The sequence below is a fragment of the Vespa crabro genome, chromosome 13 (assembly GCF_910589235.1).
Source record: "Vespa crabro chromosome 13, iyVesCrab1.2, whole genome shotgun sequence".
NCBI lineage: Eukaryota > Metazoa > Arthropoda > Insecta > Hymenoptera > Vespidae > Vespa > Vespa crabro.
In genome coordinates, this window is record NC_060967.1 from 291,919 (window position 1) to 314,090 (window position 22,172).

Below are 22,172 nucleotides of genomic sequence, written 5' to 3' on the forward strand. Positions count from 1 at the left end.
AAAATTGTCACGTCAGATGGCGCATGTTCGTTTTGGCGCGAAATTCTAATTTAATATTAAATAGATATATCGATGAATAAAGAGAATTTTCAAAATATAATATTATTTAAATAGGAACCTTTTATTACCCTTCAATTTATAATTTATATTCCATGAGAGTTTACATGATATTTTTAATAGGTAAATGTTCATTATCTATGATTCTATGACATTTAGACCGAATTGCGTGTTATAGTATAGGTTACATTCACCATTTTTTGTAATCTTTTTCTTTAGCCACTTGGTAATATATAAGTATTTTCAAAATATATTCTATACGTTTTAAATTTGAAATGCTGCAAAAAATAAACGTAATATTTATAATAAATATATCAAATTCAATTACATTCAGTTAAACATTGAATTAACCTAACACTCACCGTAGATTTCTACATCGTATTCTATCGTCGCTTAAGAACAAAAAAAGAACATAACGATGTTATAATTTGAAAGCTTCGAAAGATTTCTTAAGAAACGTATTATCCAATTTGAATATTATTTATGGCACTATACGAGCATATAAATATACGGGAATAATTTGATAGGTTGGTACGCTTTAATTTACTAACTTAACCCCGTTGAGTGGTGAATTGTCCAATTCTTATTAATCTTCGTTAAAATGTATAACCATTTTTACAAGATTATTTCCTGATCATGGAGAGATATCATTTTACGTATTTCGTATAAACGATTATAATGTTATATTAAAATTTGTGAAATATGTCTTGTATCAGATAAATTGCATGAACATAGGAATGTAAATATGGAAGACATGGAGTTCCAAAACACTCCATGTTACCGTCAACCGCTAGACTTCTATGACTTATAACTTTAATTTCGATGTGAGACTGGATATAAAAATCTTATGCGGTATATTTATACGTTTATAGTTTTATCGTTAAGATCGTCGTTAGTTGTGTGCAATATAGTAAAAAATTTCTATTCACATGTTCGATAATATTTTTCACTCTGAATAAACGGGCAAGTCAAGCTGTCAAGTAAATATTACAAATTGATATTCTTTCAATAATTCAATTGAAATTGTTAATTTTGCATTGTAAGAAAAATGTCGGTGCATCGAGAGAATCATTTGAGAAAGAATGAAGATATTTGAGCGTGTGGTCTTTTGAAATACAAATACAAGGATGCACCACAACAGAAGGAAAAAGAAGAGAGTAAATTATGGTGTACGAGCTGTGGAAGTGGTCCGTGGAACAAAGGGATATGGTTTTACTATTTCTGGACAACAGCCTTGTATATTAAGTTGCATTGTACAAGGAAGTCCTGCTGAAAATGCTGGGCTACGAGCAGGAGATTATTTGGTGGCTGTTAATGGTCACAATGTTAGTAAAGTTCCACACGACGACGTGGTGCAGCTAATAGGACACTCCCAAGGTGTCCTAAGATTACAGATAGCTGAAAATTATTATTCCGATTCATCGGACGAAGAAGGTTTTGCTACGGTTAGGTCCAAGCCGAAATATGCACATAAGCCACGTGCTAACAATACAAATGCTATACAGTTACAATGTAGAGTTGCTAAAGTTGTTAGGGATTTACAAAGCGGTGCCATGTTCGATACAACTGGAAGAGCAGTGCAACAAAGTAAAATACATTGCAGTCACCTTCATCATCGTTGGAACATGAGTAATCCTCTTCCTCCGCCACCTCCGCCTACGTCGCATAAACGGGATTCTGAAAAAATTGTACATAGAACTGTGGTCGGTTATTTGGGTACTATTGATATTCCTAATCAATTGCATCCGTCCTCTATGATGCAGGTAGATGCCTGTAGCTTATATAAACATGATTCGGTATGAAATTTTATAATGTCAATTAATATACAATCTTTTGTTAATACTTTTAGGTTCTACGAAAATGCATAAAAAGGTTAAAGGCAGAAAAACGAAATCCGACTACAGTACTTTTAACGATACATGTGGCGAACATAAAACTTACTAATTCAGAAAATCTTGTTATTGCTGAATATCCATCCTATAGAATAATATTTTGTAATTCTTTTTCTGAAGAAGATAAACAGTATTTTGGAATATTAACAAAGTCGGTCAAAGACAAGGATGACATAGTTTCGAACTCGTGTCATGTGTTCACTATATATTATAAGTTGATTGATCATGCGATACACTCCAGTACTTGTAACGTATTTGGATTTACATGTACGAAAACCTCGGAACTGAACATGTGCCAAGAATTTCCTGATAGCTGCAACAGTTTAATAGGAGCCATACAAACCTTATACATATCCGATACTACAAATGGCGATGCCAATCCGATGTACAACGAGGCACGAAGACGTCAGGATGCTGCTTCGCCTCAGCCTAGCAACGTTAGCACGTCGACGGCTCATTCAAGCAATAGCGATTCCGGCATAGGTTTCAAAGACGACTATCGTTCACGTTCGGAAAGAAATGCAGACTTTTCCCATTCCAGACAACGCTCCATTTTGCAGAGAGTATAGTATTTACTTTTTGCGCTTTAATCATTTATCAGACTTAATCTTTTATCCTGTCGTAAAACGTGATTAAAAACTTGAAAAAAGAAAAACAAGAAATAAATACATTTCTCTTATTTCCAGGGTCTTATAATGCCTCCTAGCAGAGGAACATTTAACGAAACTGCAGGTTCTAGGCTCACAGTACGGGCAATATCAGATTCAAGATGGGAGAATATAATAAGATCGGGTACGTCGAAGGGAAACGGGATATCGTCGTCGTATGAACCTACAACGGGGATAAATAACGAAAAAGTTTCAGTGAATTTTGACAATCCACGCGATGGAACGAGTTCGTCTACAGTAGTGGTAGGAAATCGTTCGATCGTTTCAGAAGGGAAAAATTCATGGAGGAGTGGGGATGCCACCACCTGTCCGGGACCATCTGCTCCTGTGGTCATGCAGGGGTTCGGTAGTTCGTCCGTTGGTTCTCTCTCATCTGCCTGTACCACCGCGATGCTTCACGAACGAACGGACGAAGTTATCGATACGTCGGAAAATTTGTCCAACCAATCGCAAATTTTAACGCGAATTACCGCCTGCGACAAATTAAGCCCAAAGGTCTATTGCGGCATGTCGAAATCGTTGGTTCATAGCTTGGAGGATTTGAATCCTACGTCGGAACATTCATCATCGTTTTTACACTCGTACGGCAATAAAAACGACAAACCACGTCCATGGGGAAGCTTGCAAGAAATACGGAGCACTCGTACCTGCACGTCGGACAATTGTTTGGTAAGAAATTTTTCTTCTTTCTTTCTTTCTTTTTCTTTTTTCTCTTTGTATTTTTTTCTTCTTCCATTTTCTTTTTTTTTTTTTTTTTTTTTGCCAATATCTTATACGTTCGTAATTAATCATTCTGTGCGATACATAACGGGTAGGTAACGTAATTATTAACTTGTACGTAATGACCTATATTCGTTATCGTTATGATTAATCATTCATTATACTTCGAAATCATGCTAATTCTTCGCGGAAGCAGCGCTAGGTAAGATGGTCTCGTACTTTTTCTTTTTTTTTTTTTTTTTTTTTCACGGTTTCCGTTGCTCCCTGTTTTGCTCTCTATTGAAGCTGCGTCATCACATTTCCTGCTTGCTATATAGTTCCCGTTGCTCGTAGGGCAGTTCGGTGAATCTATATCCTAGGTATATGAACGAAAGGAAATATTAAAAACAATTAAATACGCTTATTTATCTACTATTCTACTTTGCAAATAAAATTTCTTTCGATTTATCAAGAATAAAAGATTCATTTCTTACTCGACGAGCTAAATTTAATCGAACAATTATGATTCGTTTGAGGCCGATAAAAGAGAAAAAAAAAGAAAAAAAACGAGAAAACAATACTTTGCAAGTAATAGTAATAGCTAATGCGTGAGTTAACGTGAGTCATAAAAAAATATACAGAGTGTCCTATTAAACTCGAACATTTTTATTTAATATACGTACGTTTATCAATGAGGTATCGATTTGAATGAGGACACCCTGTATGCAGGGCGCACAAGCATCGTGCGCGCGTGCGCGCATGTGTGCAGTGTGTATGCGTGTTTATGAGTGAAAGAGAGAGAGAAAGAGAGATATATATATATATATATATACGGTTAGAAGAGAATACACACGTACGGCCGGCATACGTCCGCACGCAGTGATTAGTGTTGTCTGGGTACGAAGTTGCTGCTTTTACGGAGTCCTCCTCTCTTCTGGTCAGCAGTGTTGCGCTCGCTAGTGCGCGCTGGTGCGCGTATACGTCCGTTCGTTCAGAGACGGACGGAACTCTGCGCGCATTATGCGCTGCCCCATAAGAACGTATCGTTTGGGTTTTGCGTCTCGTATTTCGTTATCGTCAGGATTAAAATCTTAAGTCGTGACGTCGTCGTCGTCGTCGTCAACGTCGTCGACGACCTCGTCCTCGTCCTCGTCCTCGTCCTCGTCGTCGTGAACCTCGTCCTCGTCGTCGTCGACATCGTCATCGTCGTCGTTGGTCTCTTTTTCTTCCTTTTCTTTTTCTTTTTATTTCTCGTCGTACTTGCTCGTCGACGTCGTACGATCGTATAATAAAATCGTTTCGTACGTATCGCGCGTCGCCACGGCTGGGCGGAGCCCTCTCCTCGTTGATCTACGTTCGGTCGAGCGCGTTTACGGTGATTCTCTCTTTTCTTTTTTTTTTCTTTTATTTTTGTTTTTTTTGTAATTTTTTTCTCTCGTTATCGGTCTTACTGGTTCGTTTCTAGTTTTTCTTTCCTTTTTTTCTTTTTTTTCTTTTTTTTCTTTTTTTTTTTTAATTATTACTTTTCCTTCCCTCAACCTCACACCCTCACTCTAAAACAAAGTCCCCTCCCCAGCTACACCAAAGCCATCGGATTCTCCTCTTTCACCCTTTGTCCTCTTGTTCTCTCCTCCCTCCCGAAGCACCCACCCATCCACCCCACCTTTTTACTTCTTTACTTCGCGAGTTTTTGTGGATTGCGAAACACGTGCGTACAAAACGGATAATTACATGGGATTCCGCGTCATTCCCCGAGGCTGCAGCTTCGTTGGACAGGACATGGATTCTTTAAGGAAACATTCGGTATGATTAATCGTAATTTGGTGAAATTAAGAGTACCCATTTAATTCAAACAACGTGCGTTCGAATTTATTATTATTGTTATTGTTATTATTTTTTTCTACATATAATTTGACTTAATTCAAAGGATATTTCGAAGGACGTTGGTAATATTATTCGCTAATTAATAAATGATTAAATTATTTGAAAGAGAGACACGTATTATATATACGTACGTGCGTTTTATCACGATGGGATAACATTTGACATTAGAGTTGTTAAATAATGCGATAGGAAGCGCGTTAAATACGTCTTATTGTTTACTCGTTTGATCGTTCTTAAATATTTCTTTTTTAACGACCTACTTCGTTAATATGAATGGAGAACGTCGTCGAGTGTGTGTATTCACGTAACGCGTGTATCCACATTATACGTGATTTCATTCGCATTTCTTTGACACGGATTTCCCCGAACGGAACCATAAGTTTCCGTAGTAATTGGATTTATTCTTTTGCCTTTATTATAAGAAAAACAATTCTCCTAAAAATTTTCTTCCCTTTGCGACGGAATAAAGGCGTTAACGTTATAAATTGATTTTATTAGAGTAAGATCATAGATAAAATATATTCTACTTGTTCGCGTTTAAATTAACGTCGATTAAAATATAAAGTAAAACTTTATATATTACTATTGTGACTTTATATTTTATTATTATTGTTATTAGTATTATTGTATAAGAGCGATTCTTTCTCTCTCTCTCTCTCTCTCTCTCTCTTCCTCTCGTATTTTATTTTATTACGCGTTGGCGCATTTATTAGAGACACACGGTCCGTAAGGCGGTAACAACTCTCGAGTGAGTATCATTAAAATACATGGGAAACTAGAAGTACTTGAATTGAATATCGCGTGGGACTGTTGTGTATATTCTCACGTTGTTCACCATGGAACAAGTATCGTGCAACAGGTGCTGCGTGACGAGCAAACTCAGATTTTTATCGTCGAATTGGTTTTAGCGTTGCATAGAATCCGTAGTTTTTCTTTTCTTTTTTATTTCCTCATCGACGCAATGAATCCGCTTTTCTCGCGGATTCTTGATGAAGTTAATCTTCTTCATGATTCACGAAAGAATTCGTGGGATTTAATGAATTTTTCTTTTTTTTTTTTTCTTCTTCCAATACAATATCAATTTCTTTTATCTTCTAAAGAGAATAATATTGTTTAATTAATAGTCTTCTTTTTTTTTATATTGTGGGATTATAAAAGAAAAAAAAAAAAAAAAAAGAAAAGACAGAAGACTATATACGATACGCAGAGTTAACTTCTTTAAAACTCTCGTCTATTTAAACAGGAACTGTTAATTTGACTATTAATACGCAACCCTCCTGTTCTATTCGACATCGTTCACAATGCATAACGGAGCACGCAGGTCCGTTCTCTTGTGTTGCTTTTACGGTCATTTGTTACATATAAAACGAAACGCATTTTTTCTTTTCTTTCCCTTCCGTTTTTCGTTGTAATTTAAAATAATTGATTTATCCCTCAATTACAGCATGGAAGTACAGAATCATGTGACAAAGTCAGCGATTGTAAAAGCGTACATACGTGGGCAAATGGATTTGAAAAATTATTGGGAGACCCAAAGGGTTTGCAGACGTTTGCAGTAAGAATGAATTTGTTTTTGTTTTCTTCTATTCTTGAAACTATTGTTTGATCAAAGACATAAGTAATGTTTACGCATATAATCACTTTGTTTTTCCTTTTTTATTTTTCTCAGGAATTTTTGAAGAAAGAATTTAGTCACGAGAACATTTATTTTTGGGCTGCTTGTGAAAGATATAAGGATACAGAAGACCCAATTAGTCGATGCAGATTAGCTTGGCAGATTTACCAACGTCATTTATCAAATACAGCGGCAGAACCAGTAAATGTTGACAGCCATGCTTCTGGACAGATCACTCAAGAACTTCTTAATGAAGCTCCTGCGAATCTTTTTCTACAAGTATGTGATAGTGGATTTCTTTTTCTTTTATATATATATATATATATACATATATACATATGTATATATATATATATATATATATATGTATATATATGTACACATGTATATTATCGATCCAAGTGAACGCGTGCAAAAGTTCGAGCTTGTAGGATCCTTATTATTTATTTTGATTTTTTGGATATTTTTTTCATAGGCACAAAAGCAGGTGTTTAATTTAATGAAGTTCGATAGTTACCCTAGATTTCTAAGGTCTGAACTTTATCGTCATTGTTTAGAAACAGGAAATAGTGCTATCAGTATAGAAGATTATGATTTAAATCTTATTAGTTCACCTAGCGTGAAACTTAAGAAGAGCCATTCGGATGCGGAAGACCGTTGCCGGAAATCTATTCTTCCTTGGCATAGAAAAAATAGGTAATTAATATTTAATCTTTTAATCTCAATAAATAATTTTATTCTATGGACATTTATTTCCATTTTAACATTTATAGATCAAAATCGAAAGATCGTGGTGAAACAGAGTATAATAAAACCCCCAACCGAAGTGAAACTATATACAAGAGTTTTACTACCATTAAGAGAGAAGCAGAAGGTAATAACAATGAGGATAGCGTATCTATATCTAGTAGCAGATCCTCTTTAGCATCATGGGATTTGGCATTGAGGCAATCGTTTAACAAACATGTAAGCATCATATAATATATATATATATATATATATATATATATATATATATATATATTTATATATCATATTTATATTATTTATACATTGGTGTAAGAATATTACGCGATAAAAAATTTAAGAATGGATTAGCCAACGTATGTAGAGAAGAAAAAATGATAGGTCCCATTAAGATGGGTCCGGAAATGCTTAATTTCTGAGTTATAAGACTTCCAAATATAATCATGATGTATTGCCATCCGGCACACCATAAACGAAATGCATTGACGCGAATGCATTCATTTGAATATCATTGTCTCAACAACACGGTAGAATGAATAACGCATATTCAATACATAAAACTCCAATAATATCTAACATGCTTCAAAGTGAGGAATTTTCGGACGTGTTTGGAATTAAATGAGACGATGAACTCAGGCATGTATTCAGAGAGGAAATAGACATTTCAAACATTTCATATGAAATGAAATATTAATAGAGCGTATCATAATTCCAAGAAATAAATATAATTAGAATATATTAAGATCATACTTGAAAGTCTTAATAATTTAGAAATTAAGCATTTCCGGACTCGTCTTGATAAAATCTATTTTGTTCTTTTCTTCATACGAGAAATTCAATTCTAAAGTTAATTTTATTGAAACCTTTTATATAATATTGATATTGGGAGAAAGTTAGATTTTGAAAGAAATCTCAACAAAAATCTCTTTTCTTATTCCTTACATATGAAAGGATAAGTTAATGCAGTCACTTATACGTGCTATTTAGTAGAGTTTCTAATTGGTTCATCATACAATTTATAATAATATCATTGAATTATTTTAATAATCAGAGAAGTAGATATTAAATGTTCATTTATTTCTCATGTATGTGAGTTAGTTTCTATAAATTGTAGTCAGTATCGTCCTGTGAAGGACAGTTGAATGAAAAGAAAGAAGTTCGCACCAAATGTACCGGGTTGTGTCGAGTAATATTATCGGACGGGTCCACTACAGTAGTGCCGACTAGCCAAACTGAGAGCATTAAAGATGTGGTTACTCGCCTCCTCGATAAAAGAGCTCTTCGATATACTAACTATGATGTTCTTATACTAGCTACGGATGAGGTTTGTGTCTCTTTCTATTTACATAATGCAAATTTAAAAAGCATTAAAATGACTAACACAAATCAACAAATACTGCGTTACATTTGTATGCATTGAAGCCAATATTGCTAAACGCTGATTAAGATTGTTAGATAATGGATAAAGGTTATGGGATATAATGGTATTTTGCACGTATTATATTCTCTCTCTCTCTCTCTCTCTCTCTTTCTTTTTTTCTCTATGAAATCTTGATTCTATTATTGACTCTTATATTGCACATATATTTTTATAAAATGAGGAACCTACAAATGCTTAAATATTCTCGGGTTATTGCACAGTTGATATAAATATGATGGGAATATCCTTGGAAAGAAGGCTTGAACGCCTTATATAATAAGAATATAACTTTAAATATATCGAGGATTTAACCATTGCTAATGCTTATAATTTAATCTGTATAAGATAACATATACACACACATATATATGTATGTATATGTATATATGTATATATAAGCAGTGTCAAATTTAAAGATGTAATCCTTATTAATCATTAATAATTTCATTTGTTTTCAGGTAGTGGATACAAAATATCCTTCTTCAGTATTAGCAGGACAAGAGGTAGAAGTTGTACCAACAAAGGTTTTGAAAGTTGATTTACCTTCACGTAGAGTAATCACCGTGATTGCACATAAGGGAAGAACTCTTAAAGAAGTACTCAGGCCTCTTTTGAATAAATATGGTTTCAATTTGGATTTAATTAGTATTTGGAGCGAGGGTCATCGCGTTTGTATGGACATTTCAGCTATTAATGCACCGACAAGACTTACATTGACTACAAACAGCGAAGGTGAAATATACATAGATAAACATTTGGAAAAAAAAGAAGAAACAAAAAAAATATGTGATGTCTTTATAAGAATTTTCTGATTATAAATTAGATGCCCAAAGAGATCCAGCTATGGTCAAGTATTCTGATGAAATATCACGTGGACAGCCAACCTTGGATGAAATAACAAATAAAGTATTTGAAGAATTGTTAGTAGGGAAAAGTGCAAGCAAATATCAATATAATGAAGGCTCATGTAAAGTATGTCTTTCGCAACGAATACAAAAATCTATTTAATTATTAAATCTATGGATATATACGTGTATATATAAATCTTAATACATATCTTTTTTGTTTCTTTTGTTTCCATATCGCAGTCTGATGATCAACGTTCCGAAGGTTCTTCTATACTGCCAAGTAAATTTTTTGTCCGTGATTCTACCATGCATGGAAAAAAGAAGGTATGGTTAATTAATTTTGTTTTTTTGTTCTTTTTTTTTTTTTTTTTTTTTATATGAAAAGAATATTGACATTATATTATCAATGATTATTTCAATATTTTTGAAGATGAAATCTAAGTATACCACCGGAAGTGAGAAAAGTGGTGGCACTACTGAATCCGTTAGCGAAGAAACTACTAGACCTCATCCTCCTCTTATTGCAAAGTGGCGTAATGGCGTGAAATTGCAACTTCCTGGAAGGTTCGACGGAGATGGTAAGTTTCGAATCTTCGATGAAATCATTAATCTTATTATATTAAATGAGTACGCAATATATTTATTACTTTATAGATTTGTACGAGGGATTGAAGAGGGCACAACGATCTAGGCTAGAAGATCAAAGAGGAACAGAAATTAATTTCGAATTGCCGGATTTCTTAAAGGTAAACAAAACATATACTATGTTACAAATCATTGCCATAATTGATGAATAGGATTTGAATCATCTAGAGATAGGAAGAAAAGGAGATAAAATGAGCATATTAATTAACAATTAACTATTTAACGAAACGAAATAAAATAGAATGGAAAAAAAAGAAAAATAAATAAATAAGTAAATAAATAAATAAAAAAGAAAAGAAAAGAAAAGAAAAGAAAAGAAAAGAAAAAAATTATTCTATGAGAATGTTGTCATGCTTACATGCACTGTAATCTTAAGTTCATTGTCATAATGCATTTCGACTCTTAAAGCTATGAAATTACTAATCAGAACAAGGAAAATGGGAAACCTTTGGATCGCAACAAGTTTCGAAGAGCTCGCGTAACGCCTACCAATTTCTGCGAGGGAAGCACGAAATTCTATGATACTGGAGAGGAAAAAGATGTTACGACCGGGCAAGAGCGTGCAACGTACTTGACAAATGGTAGAATCGTAGAACGATTAACAACAGTGCCTGATACAATAGAATCTGTGAGTAAAGGTCTTGATACGTCATTTACTTTGGATGGAACTATAGTAGATGGAGATCAGACAATCGTTGAGAATGGATTTCGTTCGGACCCAAAACATCAAGAGTCCCATTCGGTGGATAGTCAGGTATCGCCAACTACAAAATTATCAAAACCACCGCCATTACCACCAAAACCTAAAAATCTTGTTATGAACGTAGTAAAGACTAGTTATATTATGAATAATACATCGAAGACACATCAAAAATCTGGAAAGGAAAGTCCTATGAACAATCAATCGGAATCCTGTCAAAATAAAAATGTTATCATTTAGCTCGGATTGTATTTCATCGATTGTCGACAATCGACAAATTTATATTATTTAAAACGTCGAAGCCTTTGGAATAAATCTAATATAGAATTTCTTCCATTTTATATCTATGTGTCTTCGTTCATAGATCAAGATTTGATAGAGATAGAAAAGAAAGAGAATCAGTGTACTGGGACGATTCGCTAACGATGATAGAGATTATCTTGACATATCCAAGAAAAATTACTTTGTAACATTTTTTTATATTCAATAGAAATTCAATGAAATTCAAAGGAGACAAAAGAAGAGGTCTGATCAAAAAAAGAAAAAAAAGAAAAAAGAGAGAGAGAGAGAGAACGTTGATGTATTGACGTGGAAGGATCGTTTGTTTTTTTTTCCTTTTCTATGATAAGAAGAAATCAATAAAATTGTATGAATAGACTCAGGAAAAAAAATCGGACGGTGCTACGCGCGAGCATGGAAATTACGAGATATTTTAACAAAAATAAAAAGAAAAAGAAAGAAAAGACGACGAATCGTAGTTGTAAACGGAGCATTTCTTGATAGAATCATTCATAAAAATTGTATTTACATGACATTTTTTCTTTTTTTTCTTCCTTTTTTTATTTGGTTTTTCAACGCAAACCCTAACGCTCCATTGTGGCCTTCGAAAAATACTTCCTTTGTAATTTAGCCAAGATAAAAAAAAAAAAGTATATGTGTATTATTATATTCTCACAATCACGTAACTACATGCAGCTGTGTTAGTAAAATAGCTTTGTACGTGCCTTAAAATTAACGATACCTTTCATGTAAGATCGAGAATAGCGCTGGACAATGTCGTCGTGATCGTTATATTTATAACTTTATGATATATATTGTTACATTCCTGGTTGTACAGGACACGTTAGGAATATTTTATTATATTTATAATCATCGACGCGTGTGTTGTTACATCAACGATAAAGAGAGATTTGTGAAAGGAATCCACAAATTTAATACGAATAAATAAATTATCGAAATTTCGTTTAACAAATTCTATCGATCTAATTCGTTCTCACCTTTGTGATATTTAATTACGTGGACAATAGATTGAAAAAGTTCTCACCATTTCTTTCAAGTTTTAAGAATGACATTTTTATATAATTAAAAAATATAAAATGAATAACGAAATTTGTAAAAAGGCGCGAACTTTTCAAACGAGCCAAACGCGTTAATTAATTTAATCCTATCAAGTGTTCAGTAAGAAAATAATATTAACAAACAATTTATTATATTTATTAATATATTATTTAGTTATTTATTTATTTATTTAATTAATTAATTTCATTTGCATACGCGTTTAAATCAAGACAATAAAATTAATTACTTAACGATGATTCGTTCATTTTATCGATTACGTATTTCCGATCGGTATCATATTTCTGGCCGACAGAGAGCGCCACCGTTTTTGGCGCGCGCACGTACCGTGATCGACGTATTTATTTCTTACGGATAAACGATTTATATTTGAAACGTATGCGTTATGGAAGGTTTAACAAGTTCATCGTCATATTGGAATTAGCTTTCAACGTAATAATATCGAATAATCGATCTCTCTTATTGGTCATGTTAATTCTATTGGTCATCAAACAGGATTCTCACGTCGTGATATCATCTCGTCTAGGTAAGCATTATTGTTGTTCTATATTTCTTTCTCGCAACAGGATATATATTTATACATATATATATATATATATATATATATATATACACGCATATGTACATGTATGTACGTACATATCTATATTTTTTTTCATTTATTTATTTATCGTTCTAACGTTAGACAAATTTCGAAAAAATTGTTTACCTTCAAAATGAACGTTTCGATGAATATATCAATTATTAATTAGATCAAATACTGTAACATAACCCATTGAAATGGTGTACGATCAAGTTACATTAACGGCTATGAAATTTTTCTTATTTAAGGTTAATGAATAAATCTGATATTAGTAAATATACGTATGAACGTTCGAGGCTCGAAAGGGCAGGTCGATTCCTCTAATTCCGCCTTTCTTCTCTCGTTGATCGTGACTACGCGATATAGTTGATACGTATATATACATATGCATGTTACGTCATTATAGGTTAAGCTTTATTGGTTTTTTGATGGGTTTGATGATTCCCCCCTCCCCACCCTTTATCATCTCTTCACTCGTCCCTCACGATATATATAATGTATGTATGTATATGTATATATGTATATATATAATAATCGGTATGGAAAATTGTTGTTAAATGATCCATAAGTAATTTTCAAAGACCTCTCGAATTTCACTTTTTGTGGGACATCCGAATAGCGATACGATACACAATGTGTCATCGTATACACGAGATTCACTTATGTGTTGTTTGTGTTGCGTCAGTATGTATTTATGTATGTTATTATGTATACAGGGTGATTATAAATTAAGGACCTGGTGAATATTTCGTTTATTAGAAATAAAAATATATATATTATATAATATATATATATATACATATATTAAGAAGCATTATTACGTCGAATAATATTTACGACTTCCTCTTAAATCAGAAGTTTAATCATTTTTAGCTTTTTTTCTTTGTTTTCAATCCATTTTCTTTTTCTCGTTCGTTCATTAAAATTATATATTCGAATGAATTATCTTGCAAAAGAAAAGTCATTATTGAACGAGCGTAGATCTAATAATTAATAATTAACGAGACGATGTATAATAAAAAAAAGAGAAAAAAGCGAAGAAAGGAAAAGAAAAGAAAAAAGAAGATAGTAATAGCTCGTTTAAATTCCATTCATTTTCAAAGTTTCAATTATTTCCTTGTATGTAATACAATCGCCATACATACATATATACATACGTATATTTCTTTTTTTTTTTTTTTTCTATTATTTCTAACAAAGGAGATATTCAACTGGTATCTTAATTTATAATTACCCTGTATATATGTATATACATGAAATTTGATCTATATAATTTGACGGGTCAACGAGCATCGTCATCGTCGTCATCATCATCGTCATCACGAGCGTACGAGATGATACAATAACTTTCCTATGACAACCGAGAAACCAAATATTTTTTGCTATCGAGGATATTTTCTTTCTTTCTTTCTTTTTTCTTTTTTTTTTTTTTTTTTAATCGTTCCTTGAAGATTAAATTTCATTGATACGCTTGCTGCATGTTATGGAATCATTGAGCGTTACTCAATTTAAAGAACCAACATTAATATCACTTGTCGTGTACTTTACCGATTGAAATACAAAAATATTGTTATAAACAATAGGAGTTATATTACGTAGGACAAATTACGTGTCCCTTCCTAGTCATTTCGTATTAATAGATTATTAAAAGACGTCGAATTCGAAGTTGGACTTTCAAATGTAAACAATTATTACAATTCTATAATGTATCTCGTACTTTTAATACTTTTTATTTTTTCTTATCTTCGTTAAGGAAAAAAAGAAAAAGGAAGAAAAAAGGAAAGTCCTTCAACGTATGTTCTCGTACGACGATTACTCGAATAATTTCGTAAAAAAATTTTCCTTTTCAGCAAGTTTTTGATCGTTATAAACTTTTAACGACTACGACGACGAAAGAGAAGATTCAACTACGCGTATGCACACACGTAATACACATGAACGAACAAACATATATATATACACGCATGCAAGACGCATCATACATCCATATACAATACACACGCACAGCTGGAAATTCAAGTCTCCTTAAGGATAGGCAACCCAATCGGCGTGCAGGTCGTGAAGGGTAAGGGAGGAAGCTGTAAAGTTTCTCTTCGATTATACGAGATGACATATACATACATACATACATACATACATACATATATATGCATGTATAATACGTGTATATATATATATATATATATATATATATATATATATATATATATACAACACAAGAGATCATTCGCGTCACTATTCTCGAGTCGCTCGAGTAACCGAGTAACGGACCGTTCGCAATAACGTGGGCGAGCTCTCTTATATACAGACATGTCTATCTGTATATATATGTATATATAGATATATAGTATTCACACACGAAAGTAGTGACTGTTACGAAGGGTCTGGACCCCCCATAATACACCAGACGGCGACATTCGGTCCTCGTCTCTTTCTCTCTCTCTCTCTGTCACACACACACACACGCACGATATATAAGCTCTCGCGCTTATCCGTCTTCCTACGCCCCCCCCCACTCATCCTTCTCCTCCTCCTCCTCCTCCTCCTCCCTTCCTACTTCCATCTTCCTCGATGTGTCCTCTCTCGCTTCTTCCCTTTTTCTTTTTTATTTTTTCTCTTTTTTCTTCTATCTCTTTTTTTTCTTTTCTCTCTTCTCTCTTTCCCTCTCTCTCTCTACTGTCTCGAGGTCGTCATCGTCGTCGTCGTCATCGTCGTTGTCGTCGTCGTTGTCGTCGTCGTCGTCGTCGTCGTTGGTGCTTTGTTTATCGCAAATATGCGCTCACACTGTGGTACTAGAGACCTTCCTTCTTTCATAAGAAGAGAACAGAACGAGAACGGACGTTCGTCGGTCAGTTTATGTCGAGGTGCGATCGAGTGAGGATCGTCGCGTGCGATCTACGATAATAATCACGATCACGAATTCCTTATCATCATCGAATCCATTAATCGTAATTGTCATTGTCGTTTGTCGCGAACGAGAGAGAGAGAGAGAGAGAGAGGGAGAAAGATAGGGAGAGATCGGTAACGTTCGTGAAATCTCGTCCACCATTTTTTTCTCCCTTCTGATCGATCGATCGTTCGACAGACCACTTTGTTTTTTTCCTTCTTTTTTTTTCTTTTTATCTCTTGTTTCTCGTGGATCCCGTTCTCAAACGATCATATTGCTTCCTCCTCCTTCTCTTCTTCTTCTTCTTCTTTTTCCTTGTTGTTGTTGTATGTCATGCTTGTCGAAAGAAATCGAAACTGTGTAATTATTGTATATCATTATGGATGTATTATCGATTCCATTAAATCATTATGTACATATTTTAATTAATTTAATTAAATAAATTGTACATTATTAATCGAATAGATTTATTAACGTGGCTCGTACTCGTTATTAACGTGATATATTAACGAGAATATCGTCGAGACGTAAGATCGTACGCGATCGTATAATTCGCTAAGGAATTATCGGGATTGGATAGTTACTACTTTGTAAAAAATATAGTAAGTCGTATTGCTTAGAAACAGTTTACAACCGTCTGTCCCTTTTGACATTGAGAAAGGCATATCTCTCTGGCGGCGACGTGTTTGCTATTGCGATTAATCAGCTGATACTTCTCTCTATCTTATACATATGTATAACACTATTATAGGCCTTCGTCGAATCAGTCGAGCGATTCGTTCCCCTGCATTTTCAAAGATTCGCATTCGTTTTTTCGTTATTGAAAGAAACTTTCATGGCGATGTTCCTTTAATGCTCGATTTAATTAAGTATTTGAACATTTATTAAAATATAATAATAGTATTTCGATAGAAATGTTGACGAAATATTGTATATTATAATCGATTGTATATATATATATATATATTATATATTATTGATTTGTTTATTACGTATACGAGAAGTTACATGAAAAAAAAAAATGGAATAATTATAAGAATAGTTATATGAATAATATTTGTTGTTGATCTTTTTTTTTTCACCGACATTTAATCACCCACATAATTTTCAATATCGTTTGTTCAACGTTATTTAACTTAATAGAGATTTTTTGTTTTTTTTTTTTTTTGTTCTTTTGTTATTTTATACGTTTTTGCTAATTCATATGATAAAATGATTAATTCTTTTTTTTTTTATCCACAGATAACGAGACACATAGGTGAAGAACAATGTCACAGGTGCGTAGAATCGTTCCGTTAATGAAAATCACCGAGATCGAAGAGAATTCTCCGCAAAAGGTTCAGGATAAGTCGCTGGAAATAGTCTCGCCGGTATCAAGCATGATTCGTGATTTCGATAAGTCTACGATATCGTTAAAAGAATGTATGGAAAGTGATACGAACAATTCAGATCTGCGTTTAGGTAAGTCCTTTCAATAATCACACTTTTTCAGTCAAACATTCTTTTTTTTATTTGTTAACTTTTTTCTTCTTTTTTTTTTTTTTTTGTTTTTTTAACAAATGCGTAAACTTCTCTTTGTTCGATACAATGTACATCGAAAATTACATGGGAAACTGTTATTATTATTATTACTTTTTTTTTTTTTTTTGTTAATCTAGGATCTATTTTTTTATTTTTAATCGGCTCGCGACGTTTGATAGTTATTTCGAATCAAACAATAATTTGACAATAATTGTAATAATATTAGGTAAAAGTCGCTATTTTTTTTTTTATGTATGTAACGTAAATACGTTATTAATAAAATAAATCGAATTTGTTTAACGGAGATGATAGGAGAAATAGCAATAACAATGTGACGAGATAACGTCAGGTTTGGTCTACGAGAGGCGTGTATCTCAGGGAAGAAATGGGATGGTATGGGGTGACAGGGATTTCCCCGTCCTTGAGGAGTCCGGGGATGTCTGCTACGGCTTTGAACTCCTCGAACGTCGTCTTTAAGTACCTCGCGGTTCTCATTCGACCCGAGACGCATCATTAAATTCGATCCTAATTCGACCATTCAATATGTTGTTTTCTTTCCCATTTATTATTCTTATTATTATTATCATCATTATTATTATTATTATTATTATTATTATTTTCTTTTCATTTGCAACGAAAGGGATGCACGATATATAATGTTATTATTCGACATCGATAATTATAAAATATATCCAAATATCTGTATTAGAAAAATTTTTAATTAAAAGAAAATTAAACGTTTCATTACTCAATTCATTTATCGATTAAAATATTAATCGAAATGGATTGAAATGTCGATTGAAACGTTACGTAGCGTTGACGTTAAACTAATTCGCGGAATATATCGGATTGTTGAGTATAACGAAGAAAGGAGGGCTGTTAGTCCATTGTTTAGAAAAAGATAGGTTAGGAAGGAAAGGCAAGAGAGAGAGAAAGTAATGTAATCGAAAGCAGCTTGCCTTTGAACCCTCGAAGCCGTGTCGATAGCAAAAGTGAAATGCGTCGTACGGTCTCTTGTATTTATTGGCACCCATCTTGAGACGGAATAAACGATTGTGTGCGTACTAGCAGGAGGACCGTTGAGCACCCCTTCGTAACCAAGAGGCAAGTAGTAGCTCGTGCCGAACTTTTAGACCAGGTGCTCACCTGCCTTTTCGTCGGGTGGCTGACTGGCTGGCCTGGCTGGATGGTTGGCTGGTTGGTTGGCTGGTTGGCTGGCTGGCTGGCTGGCTGGCTGGCTGGCTGGCTGGCTGGTTGACTGACTGGTAGGCTGGTTGGGTTGGTGCCCTCTTTTGCCCTGGCGGGAGCCCAGCCCTGTGTTGTTCTCTTTCTCTTTCTCTCTCTCTCTCTCTCTCTCTCTCTCTCTCTCTCTCTCTGTCTTCCCCTCTCTTCACTCTATTCGTCGTATTGGTGAACGGCACGCTCTACGTATAGTCTTCTTCCTTTCGCACACGCACCGCCGTCTCTCTCACTCGAAGGGCACTGACCTACCCCCGTAATACGAAGACCGTTAAGAGATCAGCTGTTCGCTCGCAAAAAGTCTCAGATTCGCGCGTTTCTCCCTATCGCGACGGGACACCCATCTGGGTTTACTTGCTCGGCTAGCGATTTTTAACGAGTTGGGTGGGGGTTGAGATATTACGATTTGTCCTATAATAATTGTATTTTTTATTTTTTTATTGTAAATATATATATATACGTGTATATACATATATTATTATTACTATATATTTCATATATATTTCATCCAATCAACACCTCTCGTCTATCCTAATGAAATTTTCGATTTATTTGGAATTGCATTTGTTATTTAAAGGATTACGTAAACTTAGATCGTCCAAGAAAAGACAATTTTTAGGAATTTTTTTTTGCCATGTGATCTATTTTGTTAATAAAAAGATCATTGAATATATGTGCTGGTCGGAGGAATATTTTTCGCAACATAAAAATTAAAACAATTCGTTATCTTCTTCGAGTGTTATCTATGTCGAATGAAGAAGAGTCATTTTTGATAATGCTTCGATAATACGAGTATTATCAAAAATGAAAAACATCAAGAAGCCCTTAAAAAAGATGCGTTAAAAAAAAAAAGAAAAGAAAAAACTAGCTGTTCACTGACCAAGATGATTTTTAAAATCTTCTATTTAATAAAAATATGGGAATGTTCGAATTTATTATTATTATCAATAAAAAATTTCTGCAATTTCTTAACGATCAAGGAAAAAAAATTGTGACTTTTAAACAAAAAATTTCCATTAGACAAAAACTACGATAAGGGAAATAAATGTTTAATGTTTAATGTTTGCTTTATATTAATCAATTATTTCGAATTTTTTAACGCAAATTTTTAAATAACACTCGTGAATCATATAATACATTACTATCGAATAAAAATATTTTTGTAAAATCGATCTTTCTTTTTCTGTGAATTTTCAATTTTCCATTTATTTTACTTACGTAATCCCCATAAATACGATTTCCATCGATGAAATTTTTTCTATTATCGTAGTATCGGAGTAGTACTCTGCCACATGTTCTCTCCGTTCTCGTTCGTTGCCCCGGAAATACGTTGCACTTTGCTAAAGGGTAAAACCTAGAGGTTGACTTACGTATGTTGCACTATTATCACTCATAGAACGTCTCTCTTGTCTGAAGAGGAAAAAAAGTTACAATAAAAATATTTACGCGTGGCTATTGTATCGTATTATATTATTATTTATTTATTGATTCTCTTTTTTTTTATCTTTTGTTTTTTTTTTTCAAAAATTCAATATTAATAACCAATGGCCTCCACGTTCGCGAAATTATGCAAGTACTTGAAATTCATTCGTTCATTTCCCTCGACACGAGAAAGAAGGTAAGGAAAAGAAGGGTCTCGCCTCGGTGAACTATAGTAATTGATGTTAACACTACTACTGGTATGGGTAATGTTCAACGGAAAACGTACACTTGGAATGAAAAAAGAAAAGAAAAGGAAAAAAAAAAAAAGAGTAAAAACAGAAACCGTGGCCGTAAGGTGGAAATACACCTGTTTTGCACGCAACTTAGACGGCTAAATATCTATTAAATTCGATTATCGATTAGTTAGATACGTTTTAACCTTCATTCGTTTATTATCTCGTATCGTATGCGATAAGGATTTGATTAACTTTTGGAGCCATACGATTTTAAAGAAAATAAAACATAAAAACTCAAGTTGCACAGAATTTTTTTAAATATAAAAAAAAAAATGGAGAAACTGAATGAAAAAGTTTAAATAAAATATTAAATTGTATGACTATGCGTATATCTTCAACTTTTCGAGATGGGTTTAAATATATCTCACTATGTATAAAAAACTAAGCAAAAGGTGGAACCCAGTTTTTAAACTACTTAAACCTAAAGAATTAATGGAAAGTGATATTTAATTTTTACGAAATCTCGATCATCGATCGATGGACAATCATCATTTCGATTCACGATACTGTTCAAGACCATCATTATCGTCGTATCGTGTATTTGCTTATCGATCTATACGATGATGAGAGAGATACGACGGAATCCTACTTTGTACCCCCACTCTCTTCATTTCCCCTTCCCCTTTTTTTCTTCTTCTTGCCTTTAACTTTCCCATCGTTCACGTACGAATTGTTCCCATACGGGAACGACAGTTGTAACGAATCGATCCGAAAAATTTTATCGATTTAAAGGAAAAAAAAAGAAAAGAAAAAAAAAGAAAAAAGAAGATACGAGACTGATCAAAACTCGAATTTCATTTATTAGAAATTTCGCCGGATAAAAAATTTCATTTGAGAAGAAATTGATTTCCAAATATATATTATATAATATAAATTATATATTACGGATACGGACACGCACGTGTGAATGCGATTGTATAACTTACGTACGTGAAAGTGTAGGACAATATGAGCGACGGGGCAGGACACCGGTGATATTGGTAACGAAAAAAGAAAAAAAGAAAGAAAAATAGGAACGGCCGAAACGAGAAGCGCCAACCTTTTTTCGACCTATGGCTTTCCGATCGGGATTTAAAATTTAAATATCTTCGAGTAAGAGACTGCTCCAAGGAACACAGACAGAAAGAGAAACAGAAATAGAGAGGGGGAAAGGAAAGGGCTCAGGGAAAACGAGAGAGAGAAAGAGAGAGAAGGAGGGAGAAAGAAGGGGGGGTGAAGAGATGTAAAGGGTTTTCAAGACCTTGGGGTCTTCTACGGGATATATTAACATATCCTGTAGGGCCGGTAAGGCAGGTCGCGCAACATTTTGGAATATGAAGGCTTGCACTTAGGCAACCTTTAACGGTCACAGACCGAATTACTAATCGGGCCTTTTTTTTTACTCACTCTGTTTCTCTCTCTCTCTCTCTCTCTCTCTTTATATATATATTTCCTTTTTTCTTTTATTCTTTTATTCCTCTCAACATTGCGAATAAATTCTTCTTTAACGAACCTTTCGTCGGTCGGAAGGAATGGAATAAAGATAATGAAAGAAAAAAAGAAAAATGTAACCATAATGTTTCTTGACATTGTTGACATTTCTTAAATGCCTTTTACAATATATATATATATATATATATATATATATATATGAGTGTGTCTGCGTGCGTTTATTAGACAAGATCACGACGATCATTCTAAGATGATATTTAAA

The 22,172-nt window shown here is 33.6% G+C and overlaps 2 protein-coding genes and 1 long non-coding RNA gene across 9 annotated transcripts in view; 2 read left to right on the forward strand and 1 right to left on the reverse strand.

Annotated features, from left to right (window-relative positions):
- The first annotated feature begins 575 nt into the window (after positions 1–575).
- On the forward strand, positions 576–12,427 carry LOC124428758 (regulator of G-protein signaling loco). Of its 3 annotated transcripts, none has more exons than XM_046973209.1 (14): positions 576–1,820; positions 1,907–2,512; positions 2,636–3,286; positions 6,645–6,755; positions 6,870–7,094; positions 7,291–7,511; positions 7,589–7,781; positions 8,677–8,886; positions 9,441–9,714; positions 9,806–9,954; positions 10,071–10,154; positions 10,261–10,408; positions 10,485–10,576; positions 10,884–11,017. In XM_046973209.1, the coding sequence occupies exons 1-14, from the start codon at positions 1,185–1,187 to the stop codon at positions 10,887–10,889; spliced, it is 3,606 nt and encodes a 1,201-aa protein (XP_046829165.1). In that variant the 5' UTR covers positions 576–1,184; the 3' UTR covers positions 10,890–11,017. The 3 variants fall into 3 exon arrangements, with proteins under 3 accessions (XP_046829165.1, XP_046829164.1, XP_046829163.1); XM_046973207.1 differs by having other exon boundaries at positions 586–1,820; positions 10,903–12,427; XM_046973208.1 differs by lacking the exon at positions 8,677–8,886 and having other exon boundaries at positions 583–1,820; positions 10,903–12,427.
- On the reverse strand, positions 3,557–4,309 carry LOC124428766. The gene is made up of 2 exons (XR_006943276.1): positions 4,174–4,309; positions 3,557–3,692 (listed from the first exon to the last, which is right to left on the reverse strand). It is a non-coding gene; the product is annotated as an uncharacterized LOC124428766 (long non-coding RNA).
- Positions 12,428–12,734: 307 nt separating the features above from the next.
- Positions 12,735–22,172, forward strand: part of LOC124428760 (M-phase inducer phosphatase-like) — a 64,497-nt gene continuing 55,059 nt past the window's right edge. Inside the window, exons 1-3 of one of the 5 annotated variants that reach the window (XM_046973218.1) lie at positions 12,735–13,057; positions 14,965–15,179; positions 17,244–17,462. In XM_046973218.1, coding sequence (XP_046829174.1) covers positions 17,270–17,462 — 193 coding nt within the window. In that variant the 5' untranslated portion in view covers positions 12,735–13,057; positions 14,965–15,179; positions 17,244–17,269. Of the gene's footprint in view, positions 13,058–14,964; positions 15,180–15,339; positions 16,136–16,177; positions 16,604–17,243; positions 17,463–22,172 lie in introns of those variants that run through there. The other 4 variants (XM_046973223.1, XM_046973219.1, XM_046973222.1 and 1 more) reach the window with 4 other exon arrangements.

Coding starts and splice junctions, on each gene's coding strand:
- LOC124428758 (XM_046973207.1), top strand. CDS start 1,185: ATGCACCACAACAGAAGGAAAAAGAAGAGAGTAAATTATGGTGTACGA. Junction 2,513..2,635: donor AACGCTCCATTTTGCAGAGA/GTATAGTATTTA, acceptor TCTTATTTCCAG/GGTCTTATAATGCCTCCTAG. Junction 3,287..6,644: donor GCACGTCGGACAATTGTTTG/GTAAGAAATTTT, acceptor CCTCAATTACAG/CATGGAAGTACAGAATCATG.